Raw genomic sequence first — 22,457 nt, 5'->3', positions numbered from 1 at the left:
TGCAGATGCAGAGCCACAAGGCTGTAAGGTGATTAGCTAGCTTCATGGAAACACTTCATTTCACAAAGAACAGATACCAATAAATCTAATACTTTTTACAGATGTTCTATACTTGAGGACCATTCAGAGAGTTATTTTTTTAAGTTAATTTGAATGGCATAGAATATCTCAATATGTTGAGGACTAGCCCATAATTGTCTGAGCATGTAGGAGGACCATTTTGTTCTCACTACTAATTTACAACAAAAAAGAATAAATTCATGACAATTTTTTTTGGACGTATATCAGACATTCTCTGTTCACAACTATAAACACTCATTGCTCGAGCCGGATAAAACCGCAATGGACAACTAGATCAAGAGTTTTAATGTTGCTATATTCTTAGGACTAGATTCAAACTCAAGACCTTTAGATTAAGCATAAATAGACTCAAATCATCTCATACAAGTACTCTTAGGTAATGCTCATTATTTAAGACAGAATCAACTAATATATTACTCATTTCGTTCTACAATGATTAACTCATTTGATAATTTCACCTGGATTAAAAATAAGTGTAAGATAAAGGGAACATTAATTTTACAAACTTATGGTGGTCGTTAGAAGAGCTTCGGTAGCCTCCCATCACCACGACTATTATTAATAATAAATTAAAAAATTAATTAAAATAACATAATATGTAATAAATTTTTTGAATTTAATTTATATATGCAGAAAGTGTCAAACATTTTTACATAGACATCCAATCAAATCGCTCTTTCATTTTTTGGGGTGTATAACAAATATTTGTCCAATATAGCAAACAAAGCATGGAAGACAAAATTGTCATCATGATAGATCAAAGTAGTGTACAACATGTATAAAATTAGTTTTAATCCGATTCCATTGGAGAAACATTCATGAAAATATAACTCCCATCCTGAAAACATTATGATTCCACTAGAACAGACCACATAAACGGGCCATTTTGATATAAATTGGTATAAATTGCAGCTACTAACCTTTCATTATCATGAACTACAAAGATTTTCATCTTAAACTTTTCTTTGGTACAATTGATCTTGCTCACTCTCAGTTAAAACTAACTATACGTGGACAAAAATGTGACTGGCTACAAAATATGGAATCCAACACTACAAAATTTCCTACCAAGTATATAACTGAAGTGATGCCCTATGAAGCACATACACAGACATCGACACATCAACACCGATAATAATTTGAAAAAAATGTCATAATTCAATGTAATTTTATGTGTCAATGTAGGACACCGAAGCATGTCAGACACTGCGACACACGTAATCCGAGAAGTGTGCGTGCTTCATAGGTGATGCCTATCATATATGACGGAAAATGCTGTGTGCTAACGACTTTGAAAGCTGTTTAGAAGGGACTTCAATGTCTCATAAGTCATAAAGACAATGCCAACGCCGGGAACAACCTTGTAGTACTCGGGCAAAATGCCTCGATATAATCCTCGTATCCCTTCATTACGAAATATGTGACCAAATGTCCCGAACAAACTAGTATTGTAGACACGTGCTCGACCACCAACCCCTTCTAACTGCATCCTTCGCCTTACAAGGTCCAGTGGAAATGTGGCTGCAAGTTGTAATAGACAGTTAATGACATAATCTTGAGTAAGAATAAATCATGGAAATGCGGGCATTGCAAGAGACAATTAATCACAAAAGTTTATATAGTATGTCTTCTTTGGGAAAAGAAAATCAATATGGACAACAAAATCTTACACTAGCTAAGATATTCATGCTGAAGACTACTAAAGCATAATGTGTTTAAAACGAGGGCACTTCAACATCAAATGTTTCCACGCCAATCATGGGAAATTTCAAAGCGAAACAAAACTATTGAATAGCATTTTTTTTTTTAAAACATGGTATCCGGCACTAGGACCGACCAAGACCAATCCCACCGCCCACTTGCGGGGGCCCCATTTAAAGCCAAGAGTTTTTTGCTCTGTATGGATTTAGCCCACCGAAATTGGCACCAGAGGGAATCGAACCTGAGACCTTGAGAGGAGCATACTCCAAGGACCCAAGCCAACGCCACTAAACAATTGAATAGCATATTCTATAGTCTACTAGTTGTTTTGTTTTTTTCCTGATTTGTACATGTTTCTTGATGGCTATTCTTTTATGTAGCATCTATATTTGGAGTCTTCTTTTTTATCTTTCCAAAAGTTTCTTAAATCTTAATTGCACACATGTGCATCATGCAAGAAAGTCAGCTTACGTGATAAAATGCACTGCATCAAGTCACCAAGTAGGCAACTTCCACAGCACAAAACAAGTATTCAACAGTCACATGAAATTGCTATGATAAGCTAAGCAAATCTTATTAGAGTAGTATTAGTTAGCATGGTTCACTTGGCAAAAGAAAGGACAAGTCTCAACAGCCAAAATGTACCCACCTGTTGATGATACAAAGCCCGAAAGACTTCCACAAGCGAGACTAACCATGGCAGGAGAATCATTCGGCCTAAATCACAAATAAAAAGAGTCGACCATAAATATTGACAAAACCATATGCACCAAGTCAGAAGAAGTATCTTTTAGCATAAAGAGCATCGCAATTCAGTGCAAGTACATATATTCACCTTTGAGACTTCCAAAAAGAATGCATGCTCTCGTAAACGGAGAAACTTAGAGCTAGGCTAGGCCCAACACCCTGCACGATACAAATTAAGTGTTAATGTCAATTGTAAGGTAAAGCAGGGATCAACATAATGAAACAAAACAGAACAGCTAAATATGCATCAGGAACACACCAACAATGTTGCACCAAGTCCCTTATACATTCCAAAGAACCCTTCTTCTCTGCAAATGGTACTAAATGCATGTGAGATTCCCCTGTAGTATATGACATTTCTCTGCATTGAAAACGTAGAATAACTGTCTCAACTATTGGTAAAAATAAACTCAAACAGAAGAGATATTACCAATTGGATAAGTGCAAGTTAAAATATACTAAAGACAATAGTTATTAGTTATTACAAACCATCGAGGGCTTTAAAATAGTCTAAAAAAGTTCAATAAGAAAGTCGCAATTACCTGTGCTGCAAGTCGTGTTCTAACTAAATCCAAAGGATACAAGGCTGAAGCAGCTGTCATGCCTGACAAACCACCACTAACAAAATGCACAAAGACATCACTACTAGCCTTTGATCTATGATTCTCCCCCAAAGCAGAATGCAATAGCTAAAAGAAAACAAAATAAGATAAGATTGATTTAAAAATGAGGAACACAAGCAGCAAATTCTGAACTACACACATTAAGAGCATCAAAGCATACATTCTTGTAGCATTCGTAGGTATAGAAATTGACTGCGGAATAAGGGAGACGATGAGCTATTGTCACCAAATTTCCTTTCCAAAATGCTCGAAATCCTTCTTCATGGACAATACGTTGAGCCTCGTACAAAAGGCTAGGTTTTCTCAGTGCTGCGACATGGCCCACATCAAAATACATACCTTGCACCTGATAAAGTTCAGGCACACAAATTATTCAGATAAACAAATCTTCGTAATGAGACAATCAACTCACATGAAATTTTTGTAATATGAAATGTCATTAAACATAAAGAACCGAAGTTATAATATGCAATCATGATTAACAGCTGACAATCAATTCAATTTTTCAACAAATTAATAAATAAACTAAACATTAGCCTTCAGAATAACCTCATTATCGAAAATGAAGTTTCAACACATTAAATGAATCAGTGCCAAAATTACTTGCTGATAATTTACAGGGTCATCCTGAGTCAGATATTGCATTCTGTTAATTTACTTCCTTTTTATGTTTTTTTTGTCAAAGTAGCCTAGTGACTAGAATTCCACCGAATAGGCGGGGAGTATGGGTTCGAAGTCAGACTCCTGCATATACAAATGTGATATCCGAGCTAAACTCAGAGTCCCAACAAACATGATTTTTAACCTTAAAATTATTGTCAAACTATATAAACATGTCCAAATATTACATTCACCTCACTTTTTAACAATAAAATCAATTTTACAAAATTAATAAAATTAAAAATTAATTTCCATTACCATAAAACTAAACAAACACACATTTAAATGTTAGAAACATAACAACAATTTCTATAATTACTAAAAATAAAAACCTGAAAAAGAATGGTGAGTCGAGCAAGAGGAGCAGTGCAGGATTTTGCAAAAGCACCAGCAACACCACCAGCAAGAAGCTGAGAAACCGTTCCACTCTGTGATTGTTGATTATTCAAAACTCTCTGTCCTCCTTCAACTACCGTCGCCATTGTTAGAACCCCAAATTAATTTTCGTTCTTATGAATAGAATGGGTGAAGGAATCAGAGAAAAAGGAAGGAAATTGTGAAGAGAAAAAGTGAAAGAGTAAAAAGTAAAAAGCGATTGAAATAAGGTTTAAGAAGAACGGAAAGATTGAGAATTTGAATTAGGGTTTTTCGGAGATGGACGGCCAACATCATGTGGTGGTGTTTGTTTGTTTGTTTTTCGCGTGCATAGTGTAATATGGTTAACGAAATTAATAAATTTCTCTGTTTTAATAATTTATTAAATACTGTACAAGTTAAATATGTTCAAATTATAAAATAAAAAAAAAAAAAGTAAAATATCTTTTTCGCCATTAATTTTTGTTTTCATCCCTATAAAATAAAATTAATCTTTTATTTTTTTCTTTTGTTTTGGTTTTTGTCCCCGATGTTAAAATATCTGTTGGTTTGACTAACAATTGGCCACGTGACGTTGCAGTGATATATTGGATTTTTTACGGAATTTAATTTATATGGACTGTCACATCATAGCTCACTTATAAGTTTTTTATACCAACACATTAAAAACATTTTTTTATTATTTATTTTGATTTAAAAAATAAATGTAACACACTCTTCCCCAACTAACTTATTATTAGTATTATTTATTTCTCATTATGTGCATTATCCTTAACGTTGATGGTAATTGTCTTGGCTCTCTAGTTAGAGCGGATTTTGGAGGAATTATAAGAAATAATTTAGGATATTTTCTTTTGGGATTCTCGGGTTTCATCAAAGTGACATATGACATTCTTCATGTTGAACTTCATACAATCCACCACAGACTCACTCAAGCCAAAAACATGGTCATTGAAGATCTTGTCTGCTACTTTAATTCAGCTGGATTTGGGCTTTTTCTGCGCACTCATCGTAACCATCATGGCCACGATGACGTTCAATTTCGCTTCATTGTGGCTACGATGGGTCATATCATGGCACAATGAAAGATTTGATCAGGATTTTATGTTTTTCTTCACCGCCTCCATCGCACCACGTTGGGTCTCATCGTTGCTGTGATGGCTTGTGCTATTTTTGACGTTTTTGCCCCTTTTTTGATGCTTTTTCCACTTTTCTTTCTTCTGGGCCAAGTAACTTCACTTTTTCAGGTATTTGCTTGCTTTTGGACTTCAATTACTATTAAAACTACCCTAAATTACTACTAAAAACATCATATAATTGACTGTCATCAGGGTTCGATTCATTGCCCATGCATATCGAGAAACTTCAGTTGGGTGGGGAGGATCCACCTTGTGTGCCTCACAGGTTCCCGAAAGAAGATTAATCATCGTTAACGGCGATGAAAACTTCGTACCAATATCATGATAACCCACATTTTTTTATTTGAATCTGATATTCGATATTAAATTTACTCACGACCAAATCATTAGGTTGTACTGTAACACCTAAATTCCCCTTGATTTATTTATAAAAAGTTAATTAATTTGTTCCCAGAAAGAGTGTCACGAATTCTCATCTAAAAACATACTACTAACTATTTAAGAATATGCAGCTACCGGAAACATAAAAAAAACTTGAAATAATTAAAATATGTCTTAAATTTGACGAATTAAAACATTTGGTTTTTCAAGTAATAACAAACTTAGAAAGGAAACGTTGTCTAGTCATGCAAATTAAAGTAAAATAATTTCAAAGTAAATGGTTCTTCCGACGACTTCCTAGCAGAGCAACTCCTTATTAAATGTTGAATAAACAATCTCTAAGATCCAACATCACCTGAAAATTTACGATTGCAGATCGTAGGACCAAGACAGAAAGAAAAACAAGAAGGGTGAGAAACAATTCATAGGAATAATAATGCAATAGAAGAAGTAAAAGCGAACAATAATATGATCAAGACGCATAAGATTTTAAAATCATATGTAATGCACCTAGGACCCGACCTATATGCATGTGATACCAAACCTACACATAATTCATGGGTATCATCTTATGTTATTGAATAACGACGCAACTCATCATTAACACATCATTGAAATGGACTAATAAATGTATGAATGCATCAATTACAAAACAAAGACACCTTTGGGAATCTAACTCATTACTAACACATAATTGGAACACGTCATTAATCACTTCATTGAAACTCATCATTAACACCCATCATTAGGCATATCATTAACTGAAAACACACTACGAACTTCAAATCGAAAACACAACACATGAAAGCAGTAATGTAACATAATATGAATTGAAATAACAAACACAACTCATATTTGACACACTATTAGCCGTGAATTTACCCACCCCCTTACCTTCATTGTGCAGAAATTCCCTAAGGTTCGATGTTGTTGATGCTATGGTGTTATTGTTATTTACCCACCCCCTTACCTTCATTGTGCTCTTTTTTCAATTTTGCTAAAATCCTAATTTATTTTCAAACTCTTTTTAATTGTTATTTTTCTAAAAATTCTCATCTCATTATTTTTCATGAAAATCTATTATTTTGTTTCTAAGATTAAAAATATATCTTTGTAAAATATGTTTCCAAAACATATCCTAAAATAAGTCAAAATATATATTAGAGCATATCTCTACCAAAAATATATTTTTTTTAAAAAAATACATCTTTAAAAAATATTTAACATTCTTATAAGGCTATATTAATTAAAACATTATAATGACAAAAAAAAATGCTTAAACATGATAGAGAAATAATATTTTACCTCAACCTAGCTCTAAGGTATTATGTATTTACAAAAACCAGCGACGCAAATCATTTTTATACGACGAAGATCCGGTAGTTTTTTATAACAATCTTCTTTAGTAACACATTCTATTTGTGCAACTGCAATGTAAACAAATAACAATACATAAATATTACTAAAAAGGGGTGAAAGATTGTGTATAAGACAAAAAATAAAAGAAATTAGAATGAGCTTACGTACCTTCACCACCTTTGACTACAACTAGAAACAGAGACACAAAAAAGATCATTGTAAAAAAACATTTTAGAAATACAGCCATTTTTCTGCTTGTAACAAATATAAAAGTGTTTGATCACTTTATATAGTAAAAAATTTCATGCAATGTTTTATGTCAATTAAATATTATTTATTAAACATACCGATGCAAGAAATCCTTTGCTAAAATTAGAATAATTATTAAATGTTTCTTAAAGTAAATAAATGTATCAAATTTGTCCCTTTAGCTCCTAGAATAGATTAAAAAAAAACAATGCTTCTAATTAGAGTTCAATTTTGTTTAACAACTATTAATTATTTGTTTATTTCTTATCTAACATTTCACCCAATTATTTTTTAAGTCATGATTTTTTGATCTACCTAGCACCAGGAAAGCCCCAATTTTTTTTGTTTTTCACCACCAGTTTAATCTGGTTCGGGTTCAGTTCCAACATCAAGTGGTTCCAGTCCCTTCCTGATCGCGTTTATGTGGGATCGAACTGTGGTCATCCCTACCAAGTTCAACATCAATCACCACTGAACCAACTAACGATTGAAACCAGGAACGCCCCAATTGATCCTCTTAAAAGATTAGATTCTGAAATCGATTATAAATCAATACCTCCTACACCGATGGTGGTTGTCTCAACCAAAAAGATTCTGCAATAGTGGTGGGTTTGGCAGTTGCAGCATCATCGTTGGTAGTTGTTGTGGTTGTGGTGGCGGTGTCATGATGTTGTCCATGGCAGGGAGACAAATGTTTTTTTTGTGTTTTCTTTACCGTGTCGTGATGTTTTTGCGTTTTTTTTCATGATTTTGCGTTTTTTGCGTTGAAGATGAACAATTCAGTCACAAAAAAATTGGAGAGAGAATAGAGTAAGCGAGCATGTCAAATGATATTTTAATTGGTGTTTAAATCGCCAACCTTCATATATTTTTTTTGTTGATAATACCAACTTTCATTTTAATCTAAAGGCTATTATTTTTTTTTGACAAAAACAAAATGAAATTCATTCACTCAAATTGATAGAATACATCAAATAGATAAATACAATCACATAATCAACATTGCTAAAAACATAAAGGATGGATCTATGAACAAAACTTAAAGCATCCAAGTTAATAGCATACAACGGCAAAAAACCTACAACAAATAATAAGATAAAGTTAAAGTCACCGTAGTATCCATGCCTCCGGATCTGTTGCGTTGATGTCCAAATCATTAGTTGAATCTGTAATTGACTGAAGCTGATATTTCAATAGAAATCAAATGAACACCAACAAACATGGAAAAACATGCCTTTTGGCTCTGCTAGGGTTTCTAGCTAGCATGAGTGCCGTCCAGAATGTTTAGTTCTTCACTACCATAAACACATACATCCCGTTGATCCTTTCAATCCAGTAGTGCAATCACGTATTGTATACTAGTTTTGGAATCAAGTTTGATTTTTTTATTTCATTGGGGTAAGGATTAAGGAACAATAGCACGGAATATTCAATCGATGTCGACTCAAGCAATTGTCTGCTTCATTGATCAAGCTATTGTTTGCATGGGCCATATTTTTCAAGCTCCGACAGCGCCAATTATTTTGAGCATTCTAAAATAGGGATGACAATGGGTAGGGTATGGGTAGGGTACTATAGTACCAATCCTCATATCTGTAGTTTGAAAAAAATACCTGTACTCATCCCCATACCCGCATGGGTAACAACCTTTATACCCGTCCCCATATCCTACGGGTATTTAGGTACCCATACCCGTTATCCGCAATTTTATTAAAAATAAATTGATCAATTATAAAATATCATATCGTTTTAATATAATTAATTTTTTTAAAAGATTTTAATGTTGACTCAGTCAAAATTATAAACAAAAATTTTACTAATCTCATGTTAAAGTTCATTCTTTCTTGACATATTCACATTGTGTTTTTATTATGTTATAAGTAAACTTTTTTATTAAAAATTTGTAACAGGTTAATAGTATTGTATTTTTTAAAATTGATATACATACGTAATTATATAATAATATATATAAAATAAATAATTATATATTATGCGGGCATGGGGCGGGGTGGGTACTAAGGTACCCGTACCCGCACCCATACCCGTTGATTTTTGCGGATAATTACTCATACCCGTGCCCGTACCCAAAATGCGAGTTTTTACCGTATCCGTTATGAGTATTTTTTGCGGGTGCCCACTGGGTATGAGTCAAATTACCATCCCTATTCAAAAATAAATATATCAAATAGATAAATGAATTGTAGTAGTACCTTTTTTTGACTCTATCTTCTAGATAGTACCTGAAAAAAAGAAGACGAAGATGCAAATATTAAAATTGGTGATATTGATTAATAGAAATGAAAAAGTGTGTTTATGTTCAGGTAAATCACTGCCTGAATTAGGAACATTAATTTTCAGGTTTAGAATTGTTATTCAATTTTGTTTAAATACTGCCTCCGGTCCTTTTATAAAGTAACACTTTGAGAAAAAATTTGGTCATTTTTATAATAAATTTTGACTAATTTTTAAATGTTTGAAATATTCAATATCACTTATACTCTTATTTATTATGAGAGAGAATTTAAAAGTAAGTAAGTTAGTTGAATTAAGAGTAATTAAATAAGAGTATATATGAAATAAATTTAAATTTTTAAGAGTATTAAATGAAAATAACCATTTACAATGTGTTTCCTTGGTCTGCAGTGTCATTTTTTCAAAGTGTTTCTTATAAGTATGCTACTACCTCCGTCCCTAATTATAAGACCCTGTTTGACAAAACTGTACTATTCATTTATCTTGTCATGACTGTATTTTTTTAATAATATATGAAAGTAAATATTAAATTTTTATAATTTTTACTAATAGACAATTAAAGATATTAGTGATCAAAATTGTGCATTGACGTACATGCAGTGGTCAAATATGGTCTTATAATTAGGAACGAGGGTAGTATAAAAGTGTATGATATTATGATGAGCAAAGATTGTGTATTTTTTTTTTTTTGACGCAGCAAAGATTGTGTATTAAAAAACGTTTGACTTATACATCTACTCCTATTATAATAAAATTGATTTCTACCAAATATACTAATTTATCCTTAGTAGGATTAACCACACTCCAAGTTTTGTATCATTTATTGTAATTTTACTAAAAAAAATTTATTAAAATAGTGAAAGATTGTGTATTAAATAAAAAATAATAATTTTGAGGATGAAAAACTTACTTAGACCAGTGACTGCAACGGTAAATAGAGAAACAAAAAGCATCATGATATAAATAAATTTGAGAGTTTCGGTCATTTTTTTCACCTTTATATATAAAAATATAAAATGATTTGATCACTTTATATGTTAAAAGCCTCTTGCTATGTTTACATCGATTAACTATTTTTTAATGATTATGTATTATTAAATATCAGTAAATTAATTATAATGATGAATCATAATTATTTACTGAAAACATTTTTTAGAGAAATCATTTTTTAGGGAAAACATTTTTTAATATTGTGTGGGTTTTTTTTCTCTCACTTATTGGGGTTAAAACCGTCAATAAGTAAAAATTAAATCTGCCAATAAATTTAAGTATTAATTTTTGTAGTGGTAGTTAAAGTTACCAAGTGTAGTTACTTGTTATACAAGTTAGTGCTATATAAACTGTTGTAATTAATCCCTATTCAATCCTCAATGAAATTTGATTAAATCTAATATTCCATCTATCTCTCCTTTCCTCTTTACTCTCTGATTTTCTCTCAATTCTCTAAGGTTGATTGGAGAGAATCTATGTTCTTGCTTCTATTGCACCAATAATTATTTTGTAAATGAAATTAAATATATCTCATAAGTCCTAGTTCAACTGGCAAAAAATTTCAAAATTGTTAGGTCAGTCGTCGTTATCCGGGTTCGAACCCGGGATCTCACAATTATGTAAATTTAGTTTAAGTGGATTACCAGCTCATCTAAAAAAAAATTAAATAGAAACAAATATTATTAACTAATTCGATTATGCTTTGACAAAATCAAAAAAGTTTGGGACAACTCTTGCGTTCCTTGTTTTGAAATTTACTTCGTACCTAAAATTGAACGGATGTTACTACCAATGAATAAAACTTTATAAAATTAAATAGATTTTGGACCCACTGTTATTCATTGATACAATCCGTGTCACTTAAAGTGGTAAAATAACATCGATGAATAACACATAAAGATAGAATTAAATATTACTTTAGTCAGCTACTTTAGTCCTCGCAATTGTACAATTTTTTTGTAGAGGAGTGATATATCAACACAAATTTGTAGACAAAAATACAACACATTCTCTCTTTTTCCTCACAGCACGCAATTCGAAATATGTAAAAAATATTAAAAATAATTAAAAATATATAAATGTTGTATATTTGTTTGATATTTATGTTTGAATAACATTATTTTTTGTATTAGTCACTATAACATGTGAAATCCAGTAAGCTAACATATATATTTGTGCAAGAGATGTATATCAATCCGGCTTTGTCTAATGTGCACTAACTTGGTAGGTCTTGCACCATGCACAACAAATATTTACCATTTGATTAAAAAGTGTTAATAAATTTTCGGTGAGCCATGTTACATGGGATCTTTACCTTCTCTCTCAAAGTTACTGTTTTTCCACCTTCTCTCTACTGGAAAAAAATAAAAATGGACAAGCTTCTTCTTCAATTCCCTACTTTTGTATTCCATTACCATTTACCATCAAGCAAACACAGTAATCACGATACGCTTATTCTGGCTATCACGTTTTTCTCTACCTTCAAATCGGAGCTAACAATGGAATTTCCGACGACATGCACTACAAGAAAATTATCATTTTGCGACACTTCAATTGCGACATTTAAAAAATAACCGTCGCAATGTGCTTTTTTTATGAAGTTTGCAACGGTTTATGCAACAGTTTAGACAACCGTCGCAGTGTTTTTGTCTAAAACCGGGAAAAATTTCACTTCAGCGCCCAGTGAAAATAGAATCCTTTGCTCCCAAACAAAATAATTGAATCCCAAACAAAAAAAAATTGAACATCCAGACAAAAGAAGCAAAACACACTTCTAAAAGGCAAAACACTTCTGAAACGTTAAAACCCTTTCATCACCGCATCGCCGGTCTAGGTTTCAAATCCCTAACTCCTGCAACTACAAATCCCGAACTAGTTTTCAAATCCCTAACTCCTTCCAAATTCAAACCCCTAAATCTTTCATCATTCAATTCTAATCACTAATCCTTAAATCTCTGACAAAGCTTCTCATTCTTCGGCAAGTGACGGACCTTCCCTTTCTTTCTCTCGTTGAGCAGAGTTCGTTGTTTTCATCTCAGGTTCGTTGGTCTCTCGGTGAGCAAAGTTAATTGATTTCATTTGAGCCTCACATCTCAATTTTGTTGTTTTCATTTTGCTTGTTTTCATTTTCTCTGTCGTTCTTCTCAGATCTTGTTCTCCCTCCGCTGATCTGTCACTCGTCATCTTTCTATGCGCTTCGAGCCTCTCTGGTTGGTAAGAATCTTAAAAACCCAATTACTCTTTTTGTCTCCTCTATTTTCCCCTTAAATATATCTCTATGCGTTGAAATATTAGGTATTTTGAGGATTGAGGTTAACGATATTAAAGAACTAAAGTCTTTCAATTTTTTCTTTTGTTGATGTTTGATTTTGATGTTTCTCTATGTTCTATTTATTGAGCTGAATGATTTATGGAAGTAAAGTCTTTCAATTGCGGCTTCCTCTGTTATTTCTCCATAACAAAACCCAAAATTTGTAAGTTTCTCCATTCTTATGCACCTTATGGCTTTATGTTCTTTTGTTGATTCACTATATTTCACAATTTTATTCTTTAATGTTTGACTCAAAGTGCATTGTTTTGTTTTGTTTTGTTTGTAGATGAATTATTTTGGTTTTGGTTCTGGTTTGGATAAACTGGTGTGTGCATTGGTTTGGTCTTTTTCCGCTTGCGGCTGCTGGTTTTTTTGGCCTCTGGTACTGGTTTTCATGTGCTTTCTTGCTCAGTTCTTGTGTGATTGGATTCTGATTTTATGTTATTGGTGAAAGCATGCTTTGGTTTGGGTTTCCTGGCGTCCAGTCTTTTGGCCCTTAAGTATGGTTTTTGGTTCTCTTGTTTGTGACTGAGTATCTGTTTTTGGTTTGGGTAAGGTGATGGTTTTAGTTCCAGCTTTTATTTGGTGTTGTTTTGTAGTAATTTCTGTTTAGTGGTGGGCGTATAGTTTTCTTGGCAGTAGTGGTAGCGGTGCATGGCACTGGCAGTGTTTGTGTTTCAAACTGCTATTGCAATGCCTTGTACTTCTTTTGTGATATCCAGGCTCGCAAACATTAGTGTTATGCATCAGCTGTAACATTATTGCCTTCCTTTTGTGATATCCAGGCTCACCTTGAGTTTGTGGTACCAATTAAGTTTGTGCCTAAATTTTGTTAAAGTTTTTGTATTTGGTTTGGTTTTTCTTAGTGACACTATTATGGCCAATGTTGAAATGATCTAAGCTTCAATTTTTTATGAGTAATGCTAAGGTCACGCCACTTGACGCCGTCCATCGTCTTAATTGCAGTCTTATTTAGTCGCCGTCTATATCACGTGTTCTGGTAATCGTCGGACCTATAATGTGTTCCGGTGGATGTTGTCGTCTTTCATCTTTATTGTGAGCTTCGTCTTCATCTTTAAAAGAGTGTGTGACACTAGCACCCCTCATTTTTTATTCTTTTTGTCCAGGTAAGATTACAGTGTTACTAATATGCTATTGTCCAAACTCATTGAGAAGGGGATATGAATATGGGTTATTATCAGCAGTGTAGCTTGTTATATATGAGCTCTCATCCTTCTTTCTACACAAGGTTTTTTATTTTTATTTTGTTCAAGACTTGTTGTATTATTTTGTTCAAAGACTTACAGTGATGCATTATTTTGCTATTGTGTGTGTGTTAGAATTGTAAGTAGTTAGTAATTAATTTGTAGTTAGTGATGTTACCAATATTCTTGCTACTGCATACTATTCTTTTGTATGTTTGAACCAGAGCTAACAAAATATGGAGACTAGATAATGTCTTGTAACATTTTAAAAAATCATGTGGTTGTGTAGGTACTAAATTGATTGACAATTAACTTCCTAGTATGAGATGTGTGTATGCAGATTGATAAACATGTCAAGAGAAAATCACAAACAATAGATCCTTGAAGCATCCAAATATTGTTAGATTAAAAAAGGTTAGTACACTCATTCCTAATCAGTAACTGACGTATTTTTTATGTTTAGAAATATTTTTAGTTAAAGTGGTAATGACATACCTTGTTGGTGTGTGATATTATGGTATGAAATCTGTGTAATTTGTATTTTAAAGTGGTAGTGACTTAGTTAAAGTGCTTGTCTATTAAAACTTATTTGTACATATGCATTGTATTTTATTGATTAATACTATATGATGGGGTGTGTGTCTGTTGTTAATTGATACATGAGAACTTGAAAAAAGCACATACCTTAAACCATTCTTTATGATGCTACAACTATATTGAGCAAAAGAACTATAGCCAATATTTTAGCTTGATGCTTACTGCTATGCTATTGTTTAACACTTGTAGAAGAGTATTTTATTGCTTATGAGTGATTATTTTGTAAATCAATATTTCTCCAGTTCGATATGGCAGGCTGTGATCCTATTTTTAACTTTTTCTATTTTAACTGCATATCAGTAGTCATTAGTGACTATATTGCTTATTTTTTCTTAATTAGGGGTTCTTATATAATTTGTTTTTATTTTTAGGTGGAAGACTTGGAATTACTAAACTATGTACGACATTCTTTTGATTCTAGTCATTTACCTCGGGATGATCAAGTAATTTTCTTGTGATGGACCATCCAGATAATTGATTTAATTTTCATGGAACTCAAGAAACCTTTTTGTATCATTTGTATATGTTGTATTTATATGAAATTCATATTTTTGTTTATGGATTAGTTCATATTTTTAGTAATAGTATTTATATATTTGTGCATTTTAATTTTCTTACTATTGTATGGATATTTCAATTAATTATTTATTGTTTTAATTGTTATTTAATAAGCCATCAAAATGAAGATAAAATGTTTTAAATTAATTTTTTTTAAAAAAAAAAAATACATTTGCGACGGTTTTCAAAACCGTTGCAGCCCTATTACTAATTTCAGAGCTACGTGCAAAAAGGATATAAGGACGGCTTGTAACCGTTGCAAAATTGATGTAACGACGGTTTTTAGAACCGTCGCAAAGTGTTGTTGCGACACTGAAATCAGCAACGGTTCACTAACTGTCGCAAATGTCAAATTGTGACGGTTTCAACCGTTGCAAACTGCAATTTCCACAGTCGCAAAGGCCTAATTTTCTTGTAGTGATGGTTACAGAACGTCCAGACAGGAAATTCATTGATCGGAGCGGCATCGACAACGATTAAAAAAGAAAAATTAACTGAAAAAAGAAATTAAGAAAAAAGAAAAAGAAAACTGTTTTTTTTTTAAAAAAAAAAAATCAAGTGTGAGAGAAGGGGGAAATATGCTGTGGAAGGTCCACCATAAAATCATATGTAACTATTCAATCTAACAATAAAAAGAAGTTGTGTACCATGAAAGACGTAGTTCAGTGTTGCACCATAGACATGGCCTATCAAACTAGTATAACACAAAGAGTGATCGGCGTTCAAACCCTAGTCTTGACTTCGACACTAGCAATTTCGGCATTCCTGCCAGTTGAGCTAGGATTTATATAGACTATCCTTGATTTTTTTATAATGTAGAATGAATATTATATAGTGTGAAATTAGTTCCTTTACAAAATTTCTCGTCATTGCAAGATTGTTGTCTGGTGTATGATAATAGTTATAATTGTAATATTTATCGGTGATCAGTGGCGGAGCCGGAAATTTTTTCGAGGGGGGCCACTAAAAAATTGACATATGTTTTGTTCGCTACAAAAATTCTATGCCATATTTTTATAGAGATCAATAATAAAATTTAGTAATTTTACGGGATCAAACATATATTTAACCTTAATTAAATATCCTTACAAAGAATTATAGCACCAAAAGCGAGAAAGGGGAAAATCTTAACTATAACACCAGAGTGCAGCTTTGCTCCTTTTCTTAAAGCTCCTTTTATTCCTTTTCACTACGCAGATCATTGACATGTGGCAAAAATATATCAAATGGCTGAGATCAAAAGATAGCAAGAATCAAAACTACAGAAAAGCAAAACTACAAGAATTGGGAACTGAGTAAAAAACACGCTCCATCTTCTTCTTTCTCCTCGACGCCTCTCCACTTTCTCACGATGCACCGGCCGCCGTCGTGGCGTATCTCCGTCGCAGATTATCGTCGTCGTCACCGCCATGTCTCGCCTCATCTACAAATTGCGCGAGAAAAAATCAATCTCTGAAAATCGTATTGCTCTCTCTCTCCTTCGTCTCTCTTCATCTCGCGCCCCTCTCTCTGTTCCTTGAGAGAGAGAGAAGAGAACAACTGAACAAGAACACAGTTGTGTTGGAGGCACTGTGATGGAGCGGTGGACATGACGGTGATGGGAGTCGGCGGTTCATCAGGGATAGTTTTTTTTACCAGCGTAAGTGCATAAACCTTGGTTACCAGCGTAACACTGTTGTGAGGTTTTTAATCACAACCATTGAATATTTAACTGCCACATGTCAATCATCTATGCAAGGGAAAGGAATAAAAGGAGCCTCTTGAAAAGGAGCAAAGCTGCACTCATAACACCAAAAGCGAGAAAGAGGAAAAGATCAGTTTTTTACTTGTAAAGAGAAAAAAATAGTGGATTTGACTCCTCATACCTCAATTTAATATCCAATTTTTATTTTATTTAAAAAAATTGAAAGAAAAGAAGAAGAAAAACCCGCTGGCAAAACTTGTTGTTGGAACAAAATGTGTTCATGTTAAAACTCTATGAAGTTTTGATGATAACAAAGTATTAAATAGACAATTGGTGAGTAAACAGTCACTTTCGTCCCTGAAAGTGTCACTCGCCGTCACAGTAGTCCTCGAATCAATGAAAAACATTTAAAAGTCTCTGAATCGAAACTCCGTTAGTCAAAATCATCCCTAAGATTATCTTTCCATTTATTTTAGGTGATGTGTCCCAAAGTTTGACTCATTGACCGACATGTGGCATTATTTTATTCAATTTTAAAAGCCACTTAAGCAAGGACGAAATTGACACTCAAAATCAAATATTTATAAGTAAAAAAATACAATAAAATTTTAGAAAAACTAAAAATTCAACCAAAATCAATAAACTCATCTCCAATCTCTCTGGCCAGAATTCATCTATCAAAACATTAATTTTTTAAAAAAATAAAAACAAATTCATATCAAATCCCCCTCTCACCTTAAAATCTTCATGTGAAGCAAAAACCATTTTTCCACATCTGAAGAAAAAAAGGAACACCATTTCCATTGTTATGCAAGAGGTGATTGTGTATCAAATCAACTCAATAAACTATTAATTCTACCCATTTTCTTAAATATTAACGAATAACTTTGTTCAGTTATCCAACCAACGTCTCACATTCACTATTTTTTACAGAACAAAGAAAAACGCTTCAACCAAGCCATGAGGAGTGAGGACGGAGCCTATATCTTTCACTACGAATCTGGGCACAATCTGTGGTTGAAGGGAGATAGCTTCTGGGTCGTTGGATTCGAGTATAGATAGAACAACCACATGAAAGATGTTAACCGGAGAGGTAGTCGACAGTGACGGAAATGTCGATGATGGTGACCAGCTGGAGATAATGGAGGAGGTATTGACACTCATTCACTTCAACCTCATTCTCTATCTGCTTCATTTATGATTTTTTTTTTAGTGATGATGATGAAAGGAAGGGTTGGGTTTGAAGATGAGAAGAGTTTCTATTTCCATGCTGTTGTGCTATTGTTAAATTTTTTTAGGGATAGATTTTGTTTTTTTAAGTTAGCAGATTCCAATTTTGAAGATGAGAATGATTTCCCTTCCAAATTTGAAGGTGAGAGATTTGAGCATGAGTTTGTTTAAGTTGTTATATTTAATTTATGTTTTCTTTTTTTAATTAATGTTAATTAAAATAAAAGTTAAAATAGACTAAAAAAAATCCAACAAAGCATCAAAATATCCTAGTCAAAATGCCACATCAGCGTATTACAAGACACATCATCAGAGGTTAACAGTTATTTGACGTTTTGGACTAAACCGACTAACGAACTTAACATTCAGGGAGTTTTTTTAAATTTTCGTTAATTCAGGGACTTGTTTGATAGCGAACGACACTTTCAGGGACTAAAGTGGTAGTTTACTCGACAATTGGTAGTACTAAAATTTGATCTAGTGTGCAGGTTTATAAGTTAAAATTTATATGTGCTATTATCAAGTTTTATAAAAGAAGAGAAGATTTCAAATCCTGAAGAATCAAGTTATGAAGTGATTTCAAATTCTGAAAGATACAGAAGCTCTGAAGAAGATCTCATGTTCTGAAGATCAGTCATAACATCTTTCTAGTCTGAGAAATTGAAGACCTTCAGAAGATCTGCTAAATCCAGAATCTGCAATATTGTCAAGTATGCATTCAAAATAGATTCTCTGATGATTGAAGGACATTCTTTATATGATGATAGCTCATGATTGAGGAATAATCAAATAGTACAACATCCTTATCATCAACTTTATCAGCAAATGAAGCTTAATTGTACTATTGTACTATTCTTACTCCAAATGGTGGAGCGTTCTCTCTATGGACGAGGTAGTGGAATTGAATTACTTCTTTTGGTTTAGAAATTCAATTTTGCACCTCAAGGATTATGATTCACAGTTGTCCATCTAGAATCTTCTCCAACGGCCTTATCTCCAATGATCATAATTCTCTCTGTCTATATAAGGAGGATTTTATCAAGAGTTTTGGTTGCTACACCTTACAATACTCTAAGCTATATGTGAACACAAGCTTTGAAGCTCTGAAACATTTTCATACACACTTCACTCTGTTTTAGTGTTATTTGAGTTTTAGAAAAGCTTAGATATTTGTATAACACTTTTGATTATTCAAAGTGTTAATCTTACATTCATTATTTTATTTTTTTGTAAGTTTTGAAGAAGACTCTTGTTACTTGAAACTTGTGCATATGAAGTCAAAGAATTTTTTTTTAACCAATCAAATCTCTCTAATAATTGAAACTTTTTGTTTTTGTTTTTAATTTTTTTTTTCAAGAATAAAAAATGTTTTTTTTTTTATTAAAAAAATTTTAATAATAAGAAACATTTTTTTGTCAAGATTATCCCCTCGCCTCCCATCCCCTCGCCTCCATCTACTTCGAACCAAACAGACCCTTAGTAATTTTATAGTGAACTTCCTTTGGAAGTGTAAGGGGACTGGAGTACTCTCGATTTGTGAGAGGAACCAATATAAATTTATGTGTGTTCATCTTCTATCCCTTATCTTTTTTATTGTGTTGATTTATCCGCTGCATAAAGAGTTTTTGGATTGCAAAATCTGAAAAAAACTTTATTTTTTCAAAACACAATTCAACCCACTTCTTGTGTTTTTCAGACCTTCACTAGAAATAACAACTAATTAAGCGAGTTAACACATACCGGCTTGACAGACAGACGAAGCTTTAATACCACTTACAATACTCATTTTAAAATAATTATTATAGACATTATGTATAAAAATCAGATTACATTTTAATACAATTAAGAGTTGTAATAAAAAATTGCATAGAATAAATAAACGTTCGGAATATGACATCATCATCACTAGAAATAACAACTCAATTTCATAATTTAAAATAAAAATATATATATTGGCTTTCAAAGAGCCTTACAATTATTCTTGTAATAAAATAACATACATAACTTTTCAAGATCCAACAAAATAAATCATGACCATATTATTTAAGATGACATTAATGTATGACTCAATATCAGAGCCTTACAACCCAACGTAAAAATAAAATGTAATCCAACAAACTTTAAATAACACAGTATCATAAATATGAGAATAATTCTCCATTTTATTTATTTTTTGATAAATTAAGAGCATCTAGATATCAAGGAAAATGGGGATAGTGATCGTCGTCACCCCCAAGTTGCCCTGTATATATAATTCATAAAAGAGAACCATGTCAAAAATTTGGGGTAAGATAAATTCCAAATCACATAAAGTAGTATAAAAATTGCAAAGGATGAAACAAAAACAAAACATACATTCGAATTAAACACCAAACTATCTAAGGTGTAGATATAACTATACAATGTATATATGTATCTCAAATGCAATATTCATGCACTTGTACACCTTATGCTTCAAGTACCGATAACTAAGACATAATAAGTATAAATAAGTCTATCAAAAGGAACCAGAGGAAATAATTGACATAACGCAGCAGAAAACAATGCTTAGGAAGATGAAAGTGGTGAAATAAGAATTTCTTTTAAAAATCCATTAGAAATAATTTGCTTGAATGCTTGTTTTATTTGGCAGGGCAAATTTAATCTTAATGATTTATTTTGATCAAATGGTTCCTATTATCTCCTCTCATCTCATCGTAACTCACTCCTCTACTTAATATGTCCCATATATATATATATATATAGATATATATATATATATATATATATATATATACACACGCTATAAAAGTGTAAGATTATTATTATGAGCAACGATGGTGTATTAAAAAAGTTTGGCTTATAGATAATAATATAGATAAATGTCTTACCTAAAGAATCCACATTCACCACCATCGCACATACATGTTAATCCAGGAGGAGTCAAAACTTTTACACAATCACAATCTTCGTCTGTTTTACACCTTACTGTAATATAAAATACAAATATTACTAAAATGGTACGAAGGATTGTGTATAAAATAAATAAATAAAAACTGTGAGAATGAACAACTTACCTTGACCAACGACTTCAACGGTAAATAGAGAAACACAAAGTATCATAATGTAAATAAATTTAAAAGTTTCGCCCATTTTTTTTCACCTTTGAATGTAAAAATATAAACTGATTTGATCAATTTATATGTTAAAATCCTCTTGCTATGTTTACATCAATTAACTATTTTTTAATAATTATGTTCTTGACTTATTTAAAATTAGATAATTATTAAATATCATTAAAGTACAATGATGAATCATATTTGTCCCTTAAGCTCATAGAATAGATTTCACAAAATAATTTTGTGCGTTATTAAAGTTCATTTTTGTTTACCAACCTTTCATTATTATTTTTTATTTCCTATCTACCCTTTCATAATAAAAAGCGGAAAACTAATATTATATTATGTCGGTATGAGTGGAATTAGACGCACAAATCTTCAATGTATCATATTCGAATCTTCTGGTTAAATAAAATATGGTGTAGAACAGGAGACTCCCATTTAAGATTGTTAATAAGATTCTACGGTTGATGGATCATGTAACAACCATGACCCATTTTCTACATATTTAGTAGGCAATTCCGACGTTGCATCTAACAATCTTCTCTACCTTCTCTCTGGTAGAGTTTTTGCTTTCCAGGGAAATCGAACCACGTACCCTAGGGTTCAAGTATGTGTTCAATTCATTCCCACTACCAATTAAGCTGAATTTTTATAACAGATCGGACCCCTTTTCTACGTATCTAGTAGGCAATCTCGACGTTGTATCTCACGATCTTCTCTTACCCCCCTCTCTAGTAGAGTTTTTTTTCCTTTCGTGGGAATCAAACCACGTACCATAGGATTCAAGTACATGTTTAATCCATTCTCACTACATGTTTAAGTACATGTTCCTTCATCAATGTGAAGAAAATTTCTCTTGCACCATCAATATCAAAGGTACCCAAGTAAAAGGTTACAATCTTATGGAAGATTAGTGACTACCTAACTCCACTTTTAGCCTACTTTCCCAAATATATCATACTTTTACCTAAGTCATGTTACAACCCTGAAATACCTCCAAAAATGCGTGTATGTTTTTAACTTTGATCAGTCACTTAGTATTCTTTCAAGCATATGGTAAAATGACATGTTACACGTTGATTGAGAGAACATCCTTTCAATATTGAACGTAATTGTGTATGTCAGAGAGAGAGAGAGAGAGGAGAGAGAGAGAGAGAGAGAGAGGAGAGAGGAGAGAGAGAGAGAGAGAGAGGAGAGAGAGAGAGAGAGAGAG

At 32.4% G+C, this 22,457-nt stretch overlaps 1 protein-coding gene and 3 long non-coding RNA genes across 9 annotated transcripts; 2 read left to right on the top strand and 2 right to left on the bottom strand.

Annotated features, from left to right (window-relative positions):
* Positions 1–934: 934 nt before the first annotated feature.
* On the bottom strand, positions 935–4,533 carry LOC123893030 (mitochondrial substrate carrier family protein B-like). Its single transcript, XM_045942946.1, has 7 exons — positions 4,145–4,533; positions 3,313–3,498; positions 3,072–3,218; positions 2,789–2,890; positions 2,618–2,688; positions 2,432–2,499; positions 935–1,602 (listed from the first exon to the last, which is right to left on the bottom strand). The coding sequence occupies exons 1-7, from the start codon at positions 4,292–4,294 to the stop codon at positions 1,364–1,366; spliced, it is 963 nt and encodes a 320-aa protein (XP_045798902.1). The 5' UTR covers positions 4,295–4,533; the 3' UTR covers positions 935–1,363.
* A 7,543-nt stretch (positions 4,534–12,076) lies between these two features.
* Positions 12,077–15,280, top strand: LOC123890627. 6 transcript variants are annotated; one of them, XR_006802897.1, is made up of 5 exons: positions 12,077–12,597; positions 12,707–12,772; positions 12,958–13,032; positions 13,156–14,488; positions 15,043–15,280. It is a non-coding gene; the product is annotated as an uncharacterized LOC123890627 (long non-coding RNA). The 6 variants fall into 6 exon arrangements; XR_006802898.1 differs by having other exon boundaries at positions 12,707–13,032; positions 13,156–13,420; positions 13,997–14,488; XR_006802899.1 differs by having other exon boundaries at positions 12,077–12,613.
* Positions 15,281–17,548: 2,268 nt separating this feature from the next.
* Positions 17,549–18,348, top strand: LOC123892527. Its single transcript, XR_006803207.1, has 2 exons — positions 17,549–17,730; positions 17,847–18,348. It is a non-coding gene; the product is annotated as an uncharacterized LOC123892527 (long non-coding RNA).
* A 1,697-nt stretch (positions 18,349–20,045) lies between these two features.
* LOC123890236 lies at positions 20,046–21,355 on the bottom strand. The gene is made up of 3 exons (XR_006802795.1): positions 21,200–21,355; positions 21,014–21,110; positions 20,046–20,385 (listed from the first exon to the last, which is right to left on the bottom strand). It is a non-coding gene; the product is annotated as an uncharacterized LOC123890236 (long non-coding RNA).
* Positions 21,356–22,457: the final 1,102 nt, after the last annotated feature.

The sequence above is a fragment of the Trifolium pratense genome, linkage group LG6 (assembly GCF_020283565.1).
Source record: "Trifolium pratense cultivar HEN17-A07 linkage group LG6, ARS_RC_1.1, whole genome shotgun sequence".
Classification (NCBI taxonomy): domain Eukaryota; kingdom Viridiplantae; phylum Streptophyta; class Magnoliopsida; order Fabales; family Fabaceae; genus Trifolium; species Trifolium pratense.
The sequence above is the reverse complement of the archived record's forward strand: the minus strand, read 5'-3'. Positions and strand labels throughout refer to the sequence as shown.